This window comes from Saccoglossus kowalevskii, chromosome 11 (assembly GCF_978046115.1).
Source record: "Saccoglossus kowalevskii chromosome 11, keSacKowa6.1, whole genome shotgun sequence".
Lineage (NCBI taxonomy): Eukaryota > Metazoa > Hemichordata > Enteropneusta > Harrimaniidae > Saccoglossus > Saccoglossus kowalevskii.
This window is the reverse complement of record NC_140651.1, coordinates 22,294,246-22,306,611: the sequence shown is the minus strand read 5'-3', so window position 1 is coordinate 22,306,611 and position 12,366 is coordinate 22,294,246. Positions and strand designations below refer to the sequence as shown.

Genomic DNA, 12,366 nt, shown 5'->3' with positions numbered 1-12,366 from the left:
ATATATATATATATATATATATATATATATATATGGTGTATTGGAAGCAGTTTAAAACTTTTAGGTGAATTCTGTACTGAAATACACAGTGTATTTGTTATCAATACAAACAACAGAAATGATGAATTAAATTTAAATACACATTTGAGAGTGTATTGTATGCAGTCGATGACATCTAACAAGAGATGACATGTGTGACAGTATTCAAGGTACAAATGTAGATGGCAACGATGATGGAGATTCAGTTCTCCAAAACTCTTAATTTAATTTAAACAATTCTGGCAGCATCACCAATGGCAACATGATTTGATTGCGAGCAGCGACATTCATTAAACCCATACCAGCCCTCATGACAATTTCCTGATTCAGAAAGCAAGCAATATCTTCAACCATATAAATTACGAATAATGATAACAAATTTTGATTATTTTTCAGTTCCAAGTAGTGTGTCAGCCAGAGCAGAAAAAGATAACAACGGTTGTGGCAATGGATTTAACAATGGATTTGGAGTCTGCACCGTCTCTTCTGTGTATGCGTTACAAGAATCCACTGTACTCACAGGATCTGTGTTCATTCCCATATTGCCCTATATTAAAAGAAAAAATCAAGTTAGGACCATGTGATTACATTGCACACATAAGCACTCAAGTTTTTTTTCAATCTCTTTTTTTCTTGAAAAAAGTTCATTGACATTCTCACAATTTAAAATGAATTTGAATTTTTAAATTTTCTTTGAATCATTGAATTTCCTGGTACAATTAACAATGATTATTAATAAAAAACAATTGTCACTGTTTTGTGGTAAGTTACAGCTTGCCATCATCTTGCAGCTTTACACAGAGTATATGAATCCTAATATATTAGGAAATGCAAATTCAAAATATGAAACGACTATGCGATATTTTAAATATGGTGAAGATGTCTGAAAACAAAGTTCACAGATGGACAGACAGACAGACAGACAGACAGACAGGGTGAACAGATGAAGGAACCCAATCAGAAGCCACAATTAATATTCACCTTTGTCGACACAGTACTGTAATAGTGTTTGCCATCAGCAGCACTGATTTGCATATATGGTAAATTACATGCATTTGGTAAAGTGATATCTGCCTCTGGACTTGAAGACAGCAAACAACAACTTGAATAGGAATAGTTTCCTGAGTCCTTCCTTCCGTCAACATGTGCGCTGGTTTTTTTCAATGTTTTTGTTTTGGCTTGTTTGTTTGGTCTGTAACTACTAGGTTTAGCCTCTTCCATGTTATAATGTTCAAACTGGCAAGCTGGCGTTGGGTTGGCTAGCCCATGACTATTTTGTGTTGGTTTCCCATTACTTGTCTCCATGGTAACATGTTCATCTGTGGAGTTCACTCTATATGTTGGGTAATTCATATAGTAAGTTGGCAGAATATTGTCACTTGTTTGCATAATTCTCTGATCAGATGAATACAGCCTATGCATTTCCATTCCTTTATCAAATGAGTCTCGATACCCATCATGCTCGCCTCCGGGATTAAAGTGTTGATTAGCATAATAGTTTCTATGGTAACCATACCCATCATTACTATAACTCAATCCATAATAGGCTTGTGCACTCATCCTATAGTCATGTTCCTGCATCCCTGCTGCTGTCATAGCAACAGGATGATGAATTGTATCTGTTACCATAGGAGCCGACATTGCGGCATGATCAGCATCCATAGCCAAGTGTACATTTTCCATCTTAACCGTGCAGTCATTGTATCCATTCACATAAGCCCCGTTTAGATCATCAACTTGGGGAACTCCTCCCGCACCTCTTAATCCACAATCACTTCCAGGGTTGCTGACGCCTTTGCTATATGGAAAGTCCATGCCTGTATTAAACATAGACCAGAATTCATAAATTTAACTATAGATATATTATAGTTAAATATGTAGATATATAAAGCTATAATTCAATAAGAATGTGTAACATACAAAAAGTCAGTTGTTTTCATTTTTGATTTATTTCATTTCGATATCATTGTTTTCCCATTTCCATTAAACCTATCTTACATACAGTTCACACTAGTGAAATTTACACCGAATCATATTTTTTCCGCTCAGTATTATCACAGTATAACACATTTTAATACACAGTAGTCCATATCATATACCCGGGTACCAAAGTTGTGCATATATTTTATGTAAACGACAGGTTTGTTTATCGTCATATTTTTAATAATTCAGTATGCAATTATTGATTTACATTTGCTTTTATTGGTGATGCACTTCTAATTGAGCAAATACAGTACTTCAGTTACGAAAGTAGCATTCATAGTGAATGGTAAAAAAATAATTATTATAACATACAGTACATATTAATAATGGGAGAACATATCAAAACACAAATTACAATGGTTGTATATTGAATCATTTAAATATTATTTATTTTTCCCATAACAAATCTCTCAAATTTATTTAAGCATGTGTTCTACTTTCAAAGCAAATACAGTAAACAAACAAAATTGCAGTAGAAATAAATTTTTTGGCAGTGAACAATAATTACTAGGACAACTAAAATGCAGCATTGGTAAGAATAAAAGGATGAGCTATGTATATATTCATGAAATTTAAAATTCAGAATTGACTGCAGTTTTGTTACCATGGCAAAGACCTACCTTGTGGAATGAATGGAGGTCTTGGTTCATTGCAATCGTAGAGCACAGCAGGTCCGGAAAATGGAAACTTGCGATAATTCCCTCGTTGCTGGTAATGCTGCATTCCTTCCTCTTCACTGGAAAATAATAACATAGTAAAGTTATTGAGGCCTTGCCAATAATGAACGCTAACCCTTAAAATTTCTTTCCACCAATGTTTTACATCTTTATCTTTATTGAGTTAAAGAGCAATGGTTGTCGCATCATGCATTGGCAAGATATGGGTCTCATATATAAACAAAGATGGCGACTTTGACTGTTGCGCAGACCAACGAGTACAAACTGATTTATTACCAATCTTTAATTAGATAATTTCTTTTGAGATTGGAAGGTATTGAAGAGACACAGGCAAGGTCAAAACTCATACTTGTGATTTCCATTAGATGAGTGCATTGGATTGTGGGAAAATCAATGTTCATCAAAGCACATGTTGCACATGCTCAGCACGACAACTACTGCCCTTTAATTTTTTTATTGTGAAGGTTGCATTCCCAATTCTTGTGAGCTCACTGCAAACAGTATTGCTTTCTGCACACTCCTTTGCAAGCTGACTGTAAAAAATATCACTTTGCGATAAGCAAGCAACTAGTAGTGTAATTCTGCGCATACAGTCTCTTAAAAATTTGCTTTATCACAATGACAAATATGATATGATATTTTTTTTTTTAAAGGTCTTACCTCATTGGACGGTGAGTCGAGATGATATAGTCAGGCTTGCTGTTTTTAAATATAATTCGACCTTTGGCCTGTACCCAAAGCCAAGATCCATGTTTTGTCATTAAACGGAAATAAATAAATCCTGTTTCTCCTTTTCTCAATACTGAAAATCAAACAAAAATACGTCTGTCACATGGTTTTACTGATATAAAGGATTGAATGAATTTACATTTTTTTTTTAAAAAAGAAACAATTAAAACCAAGAAATATTTTAAAATGATATTCACAGAATTTTACTTGTTTTATTCAAGACTTTTAATTCCAGTCTTTTTAAATTTAATTACTTACACTACCTACACATCAAAAGTATTGTCGAGATGCCCACGATTTCAAAAACCTGTAATTTTCTTATCAAAATGACATACTATGGTATGTAGATCAACAATATAATAAATTTGACACTTCTAATGAATCATTGTCATTATTTTGCACCATCACTCGATCGTACGTACACAAAAATCACTTGAAGTTTATTCACCATTGTTTTGCTATGGAGCTTCATCTCATTAGCATAAAATTTTCATAATAGTGTTCTATTGTTAATGTTGTAATTTTCCCACCCATTTTATAAATATTCATGATATGATGAATTTGTAGTCGCCAATCACAATTCCAGCATGATTCAATCAGGGTCAAAGGGCAGGAGTTTCTTTGCTAGCAACTGTCACTCTGTTTTCCATAACTTTGCATTGATAGCTCAGCCTATTTTGTAATATCGCGCAAGTTTTGAATTGAATATTGAAGAATTACAATGTTAATCAGAAAATATATTGAGTGGTTTACCCATCTATTAATTTTTAGTCATTTGAACATATTTTCTATTCTATTTTATTCTATTCTATTCTATTCTATTCTATTCTATTCTATTCTATTCTATTCTATTCTATTCTACTACTCTACTCTACTCTACTCTACTCTACTCTACTCTACTCTACGCTACGCTACGCTACGCTACGCTACGCTACTCTACTCTACTCTACTCTACTCTACTCTACTCTACTCTACTCTAATCTAATCTAATCTAATCTAATCTAATCTACGCTACTCTACTCTACTCTACTCTACTCTACTCTACTCTACTCTACTCTACTCTACTCTACTCTACTCTACTCTACTCTACTCTACTCTACTCTACTCTACTCTACTCTACTCTACTCTACTCTACTCTACTCTACTCTACTCTACTCTACTCTACTCTACTCTACTCTACTCTACTCTACTCTACTCTACTCTACTCTATTCTATTCTATTCTATTCTACTCTATTTTATTCTATTCACTTACAGTTTCCATGTTGTTCAGCACAGTAGAGTAGGTCTTCAAAATGTACCATATTGTACCCTTTCTCAGCACTTGCCATATCTTTATCGTTATATCCAAGATATTCAAGTCCCCTGTAAACCACAACGACAACAAATATAAATAACATGGAATATAGCCGTGTGGTTTATACTAATATCAATCACAAAAATCAAAAAAATGTAAGATGAGACAATTGAACCAGAAGCCTGTTGGCTAAAGCGAAGGAGTCGTCACCTGCGCATGCGTCAGATGGCCATAGCATGTCATTGTTTACAAACAAGTGTCTACCCATGAGCCTTTGTGTTTTTAGCATGTGTTGTTATCCCGCATGTGCACATGTAATGACTCTCTCGCTTTAATTAAGCCCTGCTTTTGCTCTTATAAATACTAACAGAAAATTCTAAAAATATAAAAACAGAAGAAATTAATTTGATTGTACATCTACAGTTTGCAGGCTTTGGTTTATTTAAAATCTGATAAATGTTTTTTGGGATATAAACAAATTGTCTACTTTATGCAAATTAGGTAATTAATATGCATATTTTCAATGAAATTTGATGAGTGGTTTTTGTGATAACTGTTGAAGGCTAAATTCAGCTAATTTATGCAAAATGGGTAATTATTATGCATAGATTTCAACCTAAAATAACCAAACTTCAACCTAAAATAACCAAGTATGTGGCTTATCTGAGAACAGTTACATGTAAGTTTCAAAGTGGTTCTTGTGATACATGTAACTGTTGAAAGCTAAATTCATCTAATTTATGCAAAATGGGCAATTAATATGCATAGATTTCAACCAAAAATTGTCAAGTGTGTGTCTTATCCGAGAACTGTTAAGTTTCAAAGGAATTTGATGAGTGGTTTTTGTGAAAACTGTAGAAAGCTAAATTATGGAAATGACAAGGTAATCACTGACTTCTGTGGGGTATCCTAGACCAACTACAATGTATGTGCCAAGATCTGTTAAGTGGTTAAGCTATCTATAGCATTGCCCTCATGTAAATTAGTTTTTTCAGGTCAGCAAACAGTTCAAATGAAAAGGTTCACTGGGTTCTTCCAAAAATATTGTCAAAAAGAAAAAACACTCCTCCAATAAAAAGTTATAGGTAATATAAACAGGAACATAATTCAAAGACAAACTTGACAATTTCATTATCAAAATGGTGCAATGTATTATTAAAATATATTTTTAAATTCTAATCTGAATTAAAGTATATAGAAATCAATAAAAATAAGAACATACGTGTACCTTGGGTCCATGCTGAGAGGTTTAAAATCAAGTTTATGTTTTGAACGAAATATAATATTTCTGGTGTGTATTTCGATAATAGACGGCGGCTGTAATGGACATGCTATAGTGAACAACGCCATGGTATTGTCTGGTAACATCACACCACTGTCGTCATGGCGATGATTCTGACCATATAAGGGTCTGAGTTTACCCGTGAAATGTAGTGCCTGTAAATAAAAAAAATAGTTTTTTTGTTAGTCTGGAAAACTAGAAAAATCATTCAACAATGGTCAGATCAAGAAAACATTCGATAAAAAAGCATATTTTGTTTGACTTATCCTTGAGTTAAGCAAGGTTTTTAAGAAACCAAATTGAAACTAGACCATTATAATAACCATAGTTGCTGTTTTTCCTCACCAGAAATCCTGAAGAGTTGTCAAGCAGACAGCGAAATCTTGTGACAAAATTTCTTATTGCATTATTAGACATATCTGAAATAAGAGAGAAATACAATTATACCAATTAAACAATATCTAACTGACCACCTTGCATCCAACTGCCATACCCACCCTGCTCTACAACTGTTCCACCCACATTGCCCCACAAATGCCAAACCCACCCTGCCCCACAACTGCCACAACCACCCTATCCTCCAACAAATCCTGCCTCAGCATTCCAACTGACAAACCCACCCTGCCGTTCATGCAACTAACCACTAACAAAACACCCACCCTGCACTATAACAGGTCCGCCCACCTTGCCCTCTAACCAACCCACCCTGCCATCAAACCGATCAATTAACCCACCCTACGCTCCAAGCCACCCACAATACCAGGATAAGGTTGCATTACTTTTAATTATACAATGTAGATCTAAAAATATTTGTAATATCTTAATAAATTATTAATATAGATTCAGCTCAAACACAAATATGCTAACCTTGTGCAGGAAGTGAGTCACCAGGAGTGATAACTTGATTGGCTCCTGATTGGTCAGAAGTAATTGTAAGGTCACCCAGCTGTCGACGAAACTCATTTCGGTCTTCGGTATGGATTATCTCAAATACACTCTGATTCATTACATCACTCTGAAATGTAACAGATCAAAATAATTATACTGTACCTTCCATGAAATCATTACACTATTCTATAATAATAATAATAATAATATGAGGTTATTACAAAAATACCTCAAAGTATGCACTCAGACAGTACAGCTGGAGTATCGATGCGTGGTATACTGTGTAAGTGCATGCCTTGAGGTATCCTCGTAATAACTCTTTTCCTTCCAAGAATACATCATGGGAATGCCGAAATCCAAAAAAAATTAGAACAGAATCAGCGAACTTCTTTGTGTGGAGTTTGGTCAGACCCTATTGGCAGCCATGTTTGTTTTTATTATTAGAGGACGCTTATGCGTGTAATCATTCCATATTTGGAATTTGCATTTCCTTATATGGTAGGATGAAAATACCCTGTAAAATATTACAAAATTATGGCATGCTGTAACTTACGGTGTTCGATGACAGATGTATAATAATAATGTTTATTCAACCTTTGTATCAACACCATGAAAACAGTAATACATATCTTTAAATTACATTCATCATTTCTTTTCTATAATGCCATAAATCAGTTGCATACTTCCTAATTAAAGCTGATGAGCTATTTCCCACATTCTCATTTATGTTCCATAGTGTATCATCAAAAAGGAAATTGAACCTATAATTCACCCCCCCCTGAAAGAAAGCTATTTATTAGTGATGAAGATTCAAAAAATGTTCCTCAGTGAGGTTTCTACTGTTAAATAAAACTCATTTCTTATATGATTAGATGACCTACATTGTTACACTCTGCGTCATTGCACTATTTTCAAAAATGAAACATATGTCTCTCACTAAATTGTGTAATAAATAATCTGTAATTTTGGTTAATTTGCTATTGCTTTGTTCCTAAAACAGGTTTTATCTTGTGTTTTCTTGTACAGCGCCCCCAGCGGGCTTGTTCAACATCAGTCAGCCATTTCGCTGTTTCCTCCACGCTCTCTACAGTCACAATTCCGATTTTACACAACTTAATTATTATTATTAATAATTATTAACTAATTAAAGCATTTTACTGTACTTTACCTGATGGAACCCCAGGAAGTCATAAATCGTAGGAGATGCGTAAAATATAATGCCATCCGAAGATACGACTATCATGAATCCGTTCAGCGCCTGTCAACAGTAAAAGTTACATTAATTCAATAATGGATTTCATTATATCATTAAAGAAACCCAGCATCAAAGCGAGGTGATTCAGAGATTTGGGGAAAACACAGATTTAGAATGTTGCAAATCCTTTAATGTACACATCTTTGATTATACCTACTTGTAGTAATAGCTCTCCTTCACCGTCCAGACATGATCTGTTCTGAGGTTGAGTACTGATGGGAGGTACTTTGGTCTGGTTGCCATAGCAATCATCCACTGTAATAGCTTTGTTACTAACACCATTGCCACTAATTACAGCTGAAACATATAAAGTGGAAACCTATCATTAGTAAAAAAAATGTCAATCACATTGAACTTAATCTGATGCATGTACTACTATTGTTGGATCACCAATCAGAGGGTTAATTTGAAGATAATCCTAGTTGTCAAGTGGCTAACAACATGAAAACATAGTTGTTCAATGAAGAATTTATGATTGTATATTAAAGGGATGTGGTCATCACATAGTTTGTAACAAACAGTGTTAACAGGATGCGGCCAACGCCCTATAATAAAAAAGTTATGAATGTCAGTATTTCTCATATTTCAAATAATAAAAAAAATGTTTTCTAATGAACGCTAAAATTGTTTATTCAAGGTAGAGAATGACAGGAATAGGAAGGATATTAATAATACATGTACATGTATACATATCTATATGAATAAACGTATTTGCAGTGAAGCCTATCTATATGCTGCCACCTTGTGACTAATAAAATTTTTCTTTTGTTTTTCCCTATTGTGGTACCCTCTTGTGACAAAACACCTACCACATCATGTATGCTAGTCAGACGCATCTTCAGCACATACTGTACAATACTTTATTTTCGCTGGAATTAATTTTTGCTGAAAAGACATTTTTTGTGCTTTGTATGGAATTTATTTTCACTGATTTTTGACAAGTTGAATGTAAAATATAGAAAGAAATATATATTTGCTGGATTTAATTTTCCTGAATCATTACTTCAGTGAAAATAGCAAAAATTTATTTCAAGCAAAAATAAAGTATTCTACAGTAATATACATAAAAACGTGGTTTATCCATGTCAGAAAGCAAATAATCTGAATAAATTATCATTTAACAAGTCATTGAAAATGACACAGTCCCAGTCTCTTTGTGCTCGTCATATTAAAGCGGAGGGGTTGTCGCGAGCGTGTCCTTGAAACTTGAGTTCCAAGTGGCGTATACAACAGATTGTTTATTTACATCAAAACACGTGTTTCGTGTCATAGTAATATGGCCAAAATAAAAACAGCCGTTATTCAGCCATCTTTGATCTGATTATGAAACACACTGATATGTATGATGTATGTGCCAAATACGAATGAAAAAGGTACATAAATTGTGGAAATATAGTAGTAAGGCCAAAAAGTCAGATGGCTGTCAATCGGCCATCCTTGACCAGATTTTGAAACAAATTGTCATGGACATGCATCCTAACATGTATAAAGTACATGTATGTGCCAAATTTGAATGAAAACTGACAGAGCACATCCAAGATACCGCATAAAAAAACAAAAACAAGATGCCTGCCAGTCGACCATCTTTGATCCAATTGCGAAATAAATCGTCATGGACATGTATCCTAACATGTATAATCTATGTACCAAGTTTGAATGACAACTGACAAAGCATGTCCAAAATACAAAAAAAAACATTGTCAAAAAACAAGATGGCTGCCAGTCGGCCATCTTTGATCCAATTGTGAAATAAAGCATCATGGACATGTATCCTACTACTAGGCACATGCAATGAATGAACGGAATCGGTCCACAGGATTCTGAAATATGACCTTGGACAGACTGATGCACGAACAGACGGACACATGGACGATCGGACGGACAGACTCAGGAACTCACGGACAGTCGGGGACATGTATCCTAACATGTATGATCTATGTACTAAATTTGAATGAAAACTGACAAAGCATGTCCAAAATACAAAAAAAAACATTTTCAAAAAACAAGATGGCTGCCAGTTAGCCATCTTTGATCCAATTGTGAAATAAATCATCATGGACATGTATCCTAACATGTATAATCTATGTACCAAGTTTGAATGAAAACTGACAAAGCATGTCCAAAATACAACATTTTCAAAAAACAAGATGGCTGCCAGTCGGCCATTTTGAATCGATTCGCTAAACCACTGCATGTGCATATGTCCCACATAAAGTACTAGGCACATGCAAAGAATGAACGAAATCGGTCCAAGGGATTCTGAGATATGACTCCGGACGCACGGACGGACCGAGACCGAACGGGGACTAATAAATAGATGTTGCATAATAGGAAAAACCATGAACCCCATATAGAGTGATCTTTGAGGGCGCTCTTCTAGACTTCCATTTAACCAATTGAATGGTACAAACAAAATGTGTATCTATACATGTGTAACAACTCAGCAATGAAAATTACCAAATAATTTTTTTTTTAAATTAATAAACAATATTAATCAATTGCCCCTATATGCTGAAGTTATTTTAAACATACGGATAGCATATGTATGAATTCAAGAGCTGATCAAAAATCATCATTATATAACGCAATTAAAAATAAAAACAAAAATATGATGACAGATAAAACTTTTGAGTAAACAATCAATTATAAAATATATTTGTATTTTTCACCTTTTCCCAAAGTGTCGTGGGAATGGATTGTATGCCCTCACATTAAACTTATTAAGTTTAAATGGTCTCACAAAGGCATAGGGCTAGTCAATTTTATTCCAACCACTCTTGACAGAATCACAGTAATAATTCGATACTATACGATCACCAAATGGATCACACTAAGCAGTTTTAGTCAGGAATGTTAAGCAGATTATTTTGGGTGAGCATTAATAGTTGAATTTTTACAATAATTAAAATCAGCAAAAGAACCATGTGGTGAGAACAGTGGAGATTAAAATATAATCCAAACAACTGTGTTGGCTCTTTTCAAATGAAAATATTTTTCAACTTGTTTCATTGTTTGCGGTTCCAGACATTTTCAACAAAAGGCAATACGAGTGAAAAAAAAAAACATTAAAAAAACACATTTCTGATTGAAACGCATATGACAAGAACAAAAAAATATTTGTATTGAGCCTTATTCACAATGACTCTAAGTGGGACATGAGAACAATATCTCTGAAGCTGAAATGAGTCCATTTAATAACGCTTTCAGTAAAACACATCATTTTAACAGATTTCATCACTCAATACAGCATTTATAATAGGTTCACATATGTTCAAAAAGATTATAGACATTTACAATTCTACATAGTCACCCCTCAATGTAATTGTAATATATTTAACCTTTCACATAACCACCATTTATTTTCCCGCCAAAATAGCAACATACTTTTTTGCACGTTTCTTCTAATTTTCCAAAAGTTTAATCGTAATTTTGATCCAATAAGACAAAATTTTGACATTTTACATTTTGCTGTTGAAAAGAAATTTGAACAAGTTGATATATTTAACTGGACTACTTGGGAAATGTTGACATTTTTGACAAAGGCGAAGAAAAAAACTTAAAGGGCAATGGTCGTCACACCATGCAAAATTTGCTTTGGTGCTTTGGTAGAGAGTGATTTTCTGACAACCGAATACATTTTGATCATCTCGCAATGTTAACTATATACTGATTATGACTCTTTACAGTGTTTCAATACGTTCTAACCATCCCAGAAATTAATTAGTGTGTCTTTCATATGCATTGATCTGTATAATAAAGGAAGTCAACATCTTTGATAATATGGGACCATTCGCTAACAACCACATTTCTTACCTACGTACCATAACATAAACGCACATAATGTTTTCCATATTCATTCCAAAATATTGATCAATATCTGGAGTCAATTTAAAAGTATGAAGAATTTAATTTCAAAATTAACAAAGAAATTACAGAAACACATGTTGAACAATTTTGTGAGAATTTTGAGCATTTTATATTTAAAACAAAGGATCATATGCCGAATAATATTATCCCTGGATTTACCAAAGTTCATCCTGGTGTTAGGGATTTATAACGTGCATGTTGTACAGATTGAAAAATACATACCAAAACATTTTAAGCAATCTGTTCTCATCAACTTTGAATTTCAAAATCATGAAAATTTCAGCTCTATATTTCCTGTCTAAATTTTGGTACAAAATGTGAAAAGAAATTTTCAACCCAAATGAAAACATT

At 33.7% G+C, this 12,366-nt stretch overlaps 1 protein-coding gene across 1 annotated transcript in view; it reads right to left on the bottom strand.

Annotated features, from left to right (window-relative positions):
• Window positions 1-240: 240 nt before the first annotated feature.
• LOC102805688 (aryl hydrocarbon receptor-like) overlaps window positions 241-12,366 on the bottom strand; it is a 51,989-nt gene continuing 39,863 nt past the window's right edge. The window contains exons 3-12 of the mRNA XM_006816021.3: window positions 8,306-8,445; window positions 8,062-8,151; window positions 6,873-7,020; window positions 6,351-6,424; window positions 5,952-6,160; window positions 4,682-4,791; window positions 3,360-3,501; window positions 2,643-2,758; window positions 1,021-1,856; window positions 241-586 (exon numbers count right to left, since the gene is read on the bottom strand). Coding sequence (XP_006816084.1) covers window positions 425-586; window positions 1,021-1,856; window positions 2,643-2,758; window positions 3,360-3,501; window positions 4,682-4,791; window positions 5,952-6,160; window positions 6,351-6,424; window positions 6,873-7,020; window positions 8,062-8,151; window positions 8,306-8,445 — 2,027 coding nt within the window. The 3' untranslated portion in view covers window positions 241-424. The remainder of the gene's footprint in view (window positions 587-1,020; window positions 1,857-2,642; window positions 2,759-3,359; window positions 3,502-4,681; window positions 4,792-5,951; window positions 6,161-6,350; window positions 6,425-6,872; window positions 7,021-8,061; window positions 8,152-8,305; window positions 8,446-12,366) is intronic.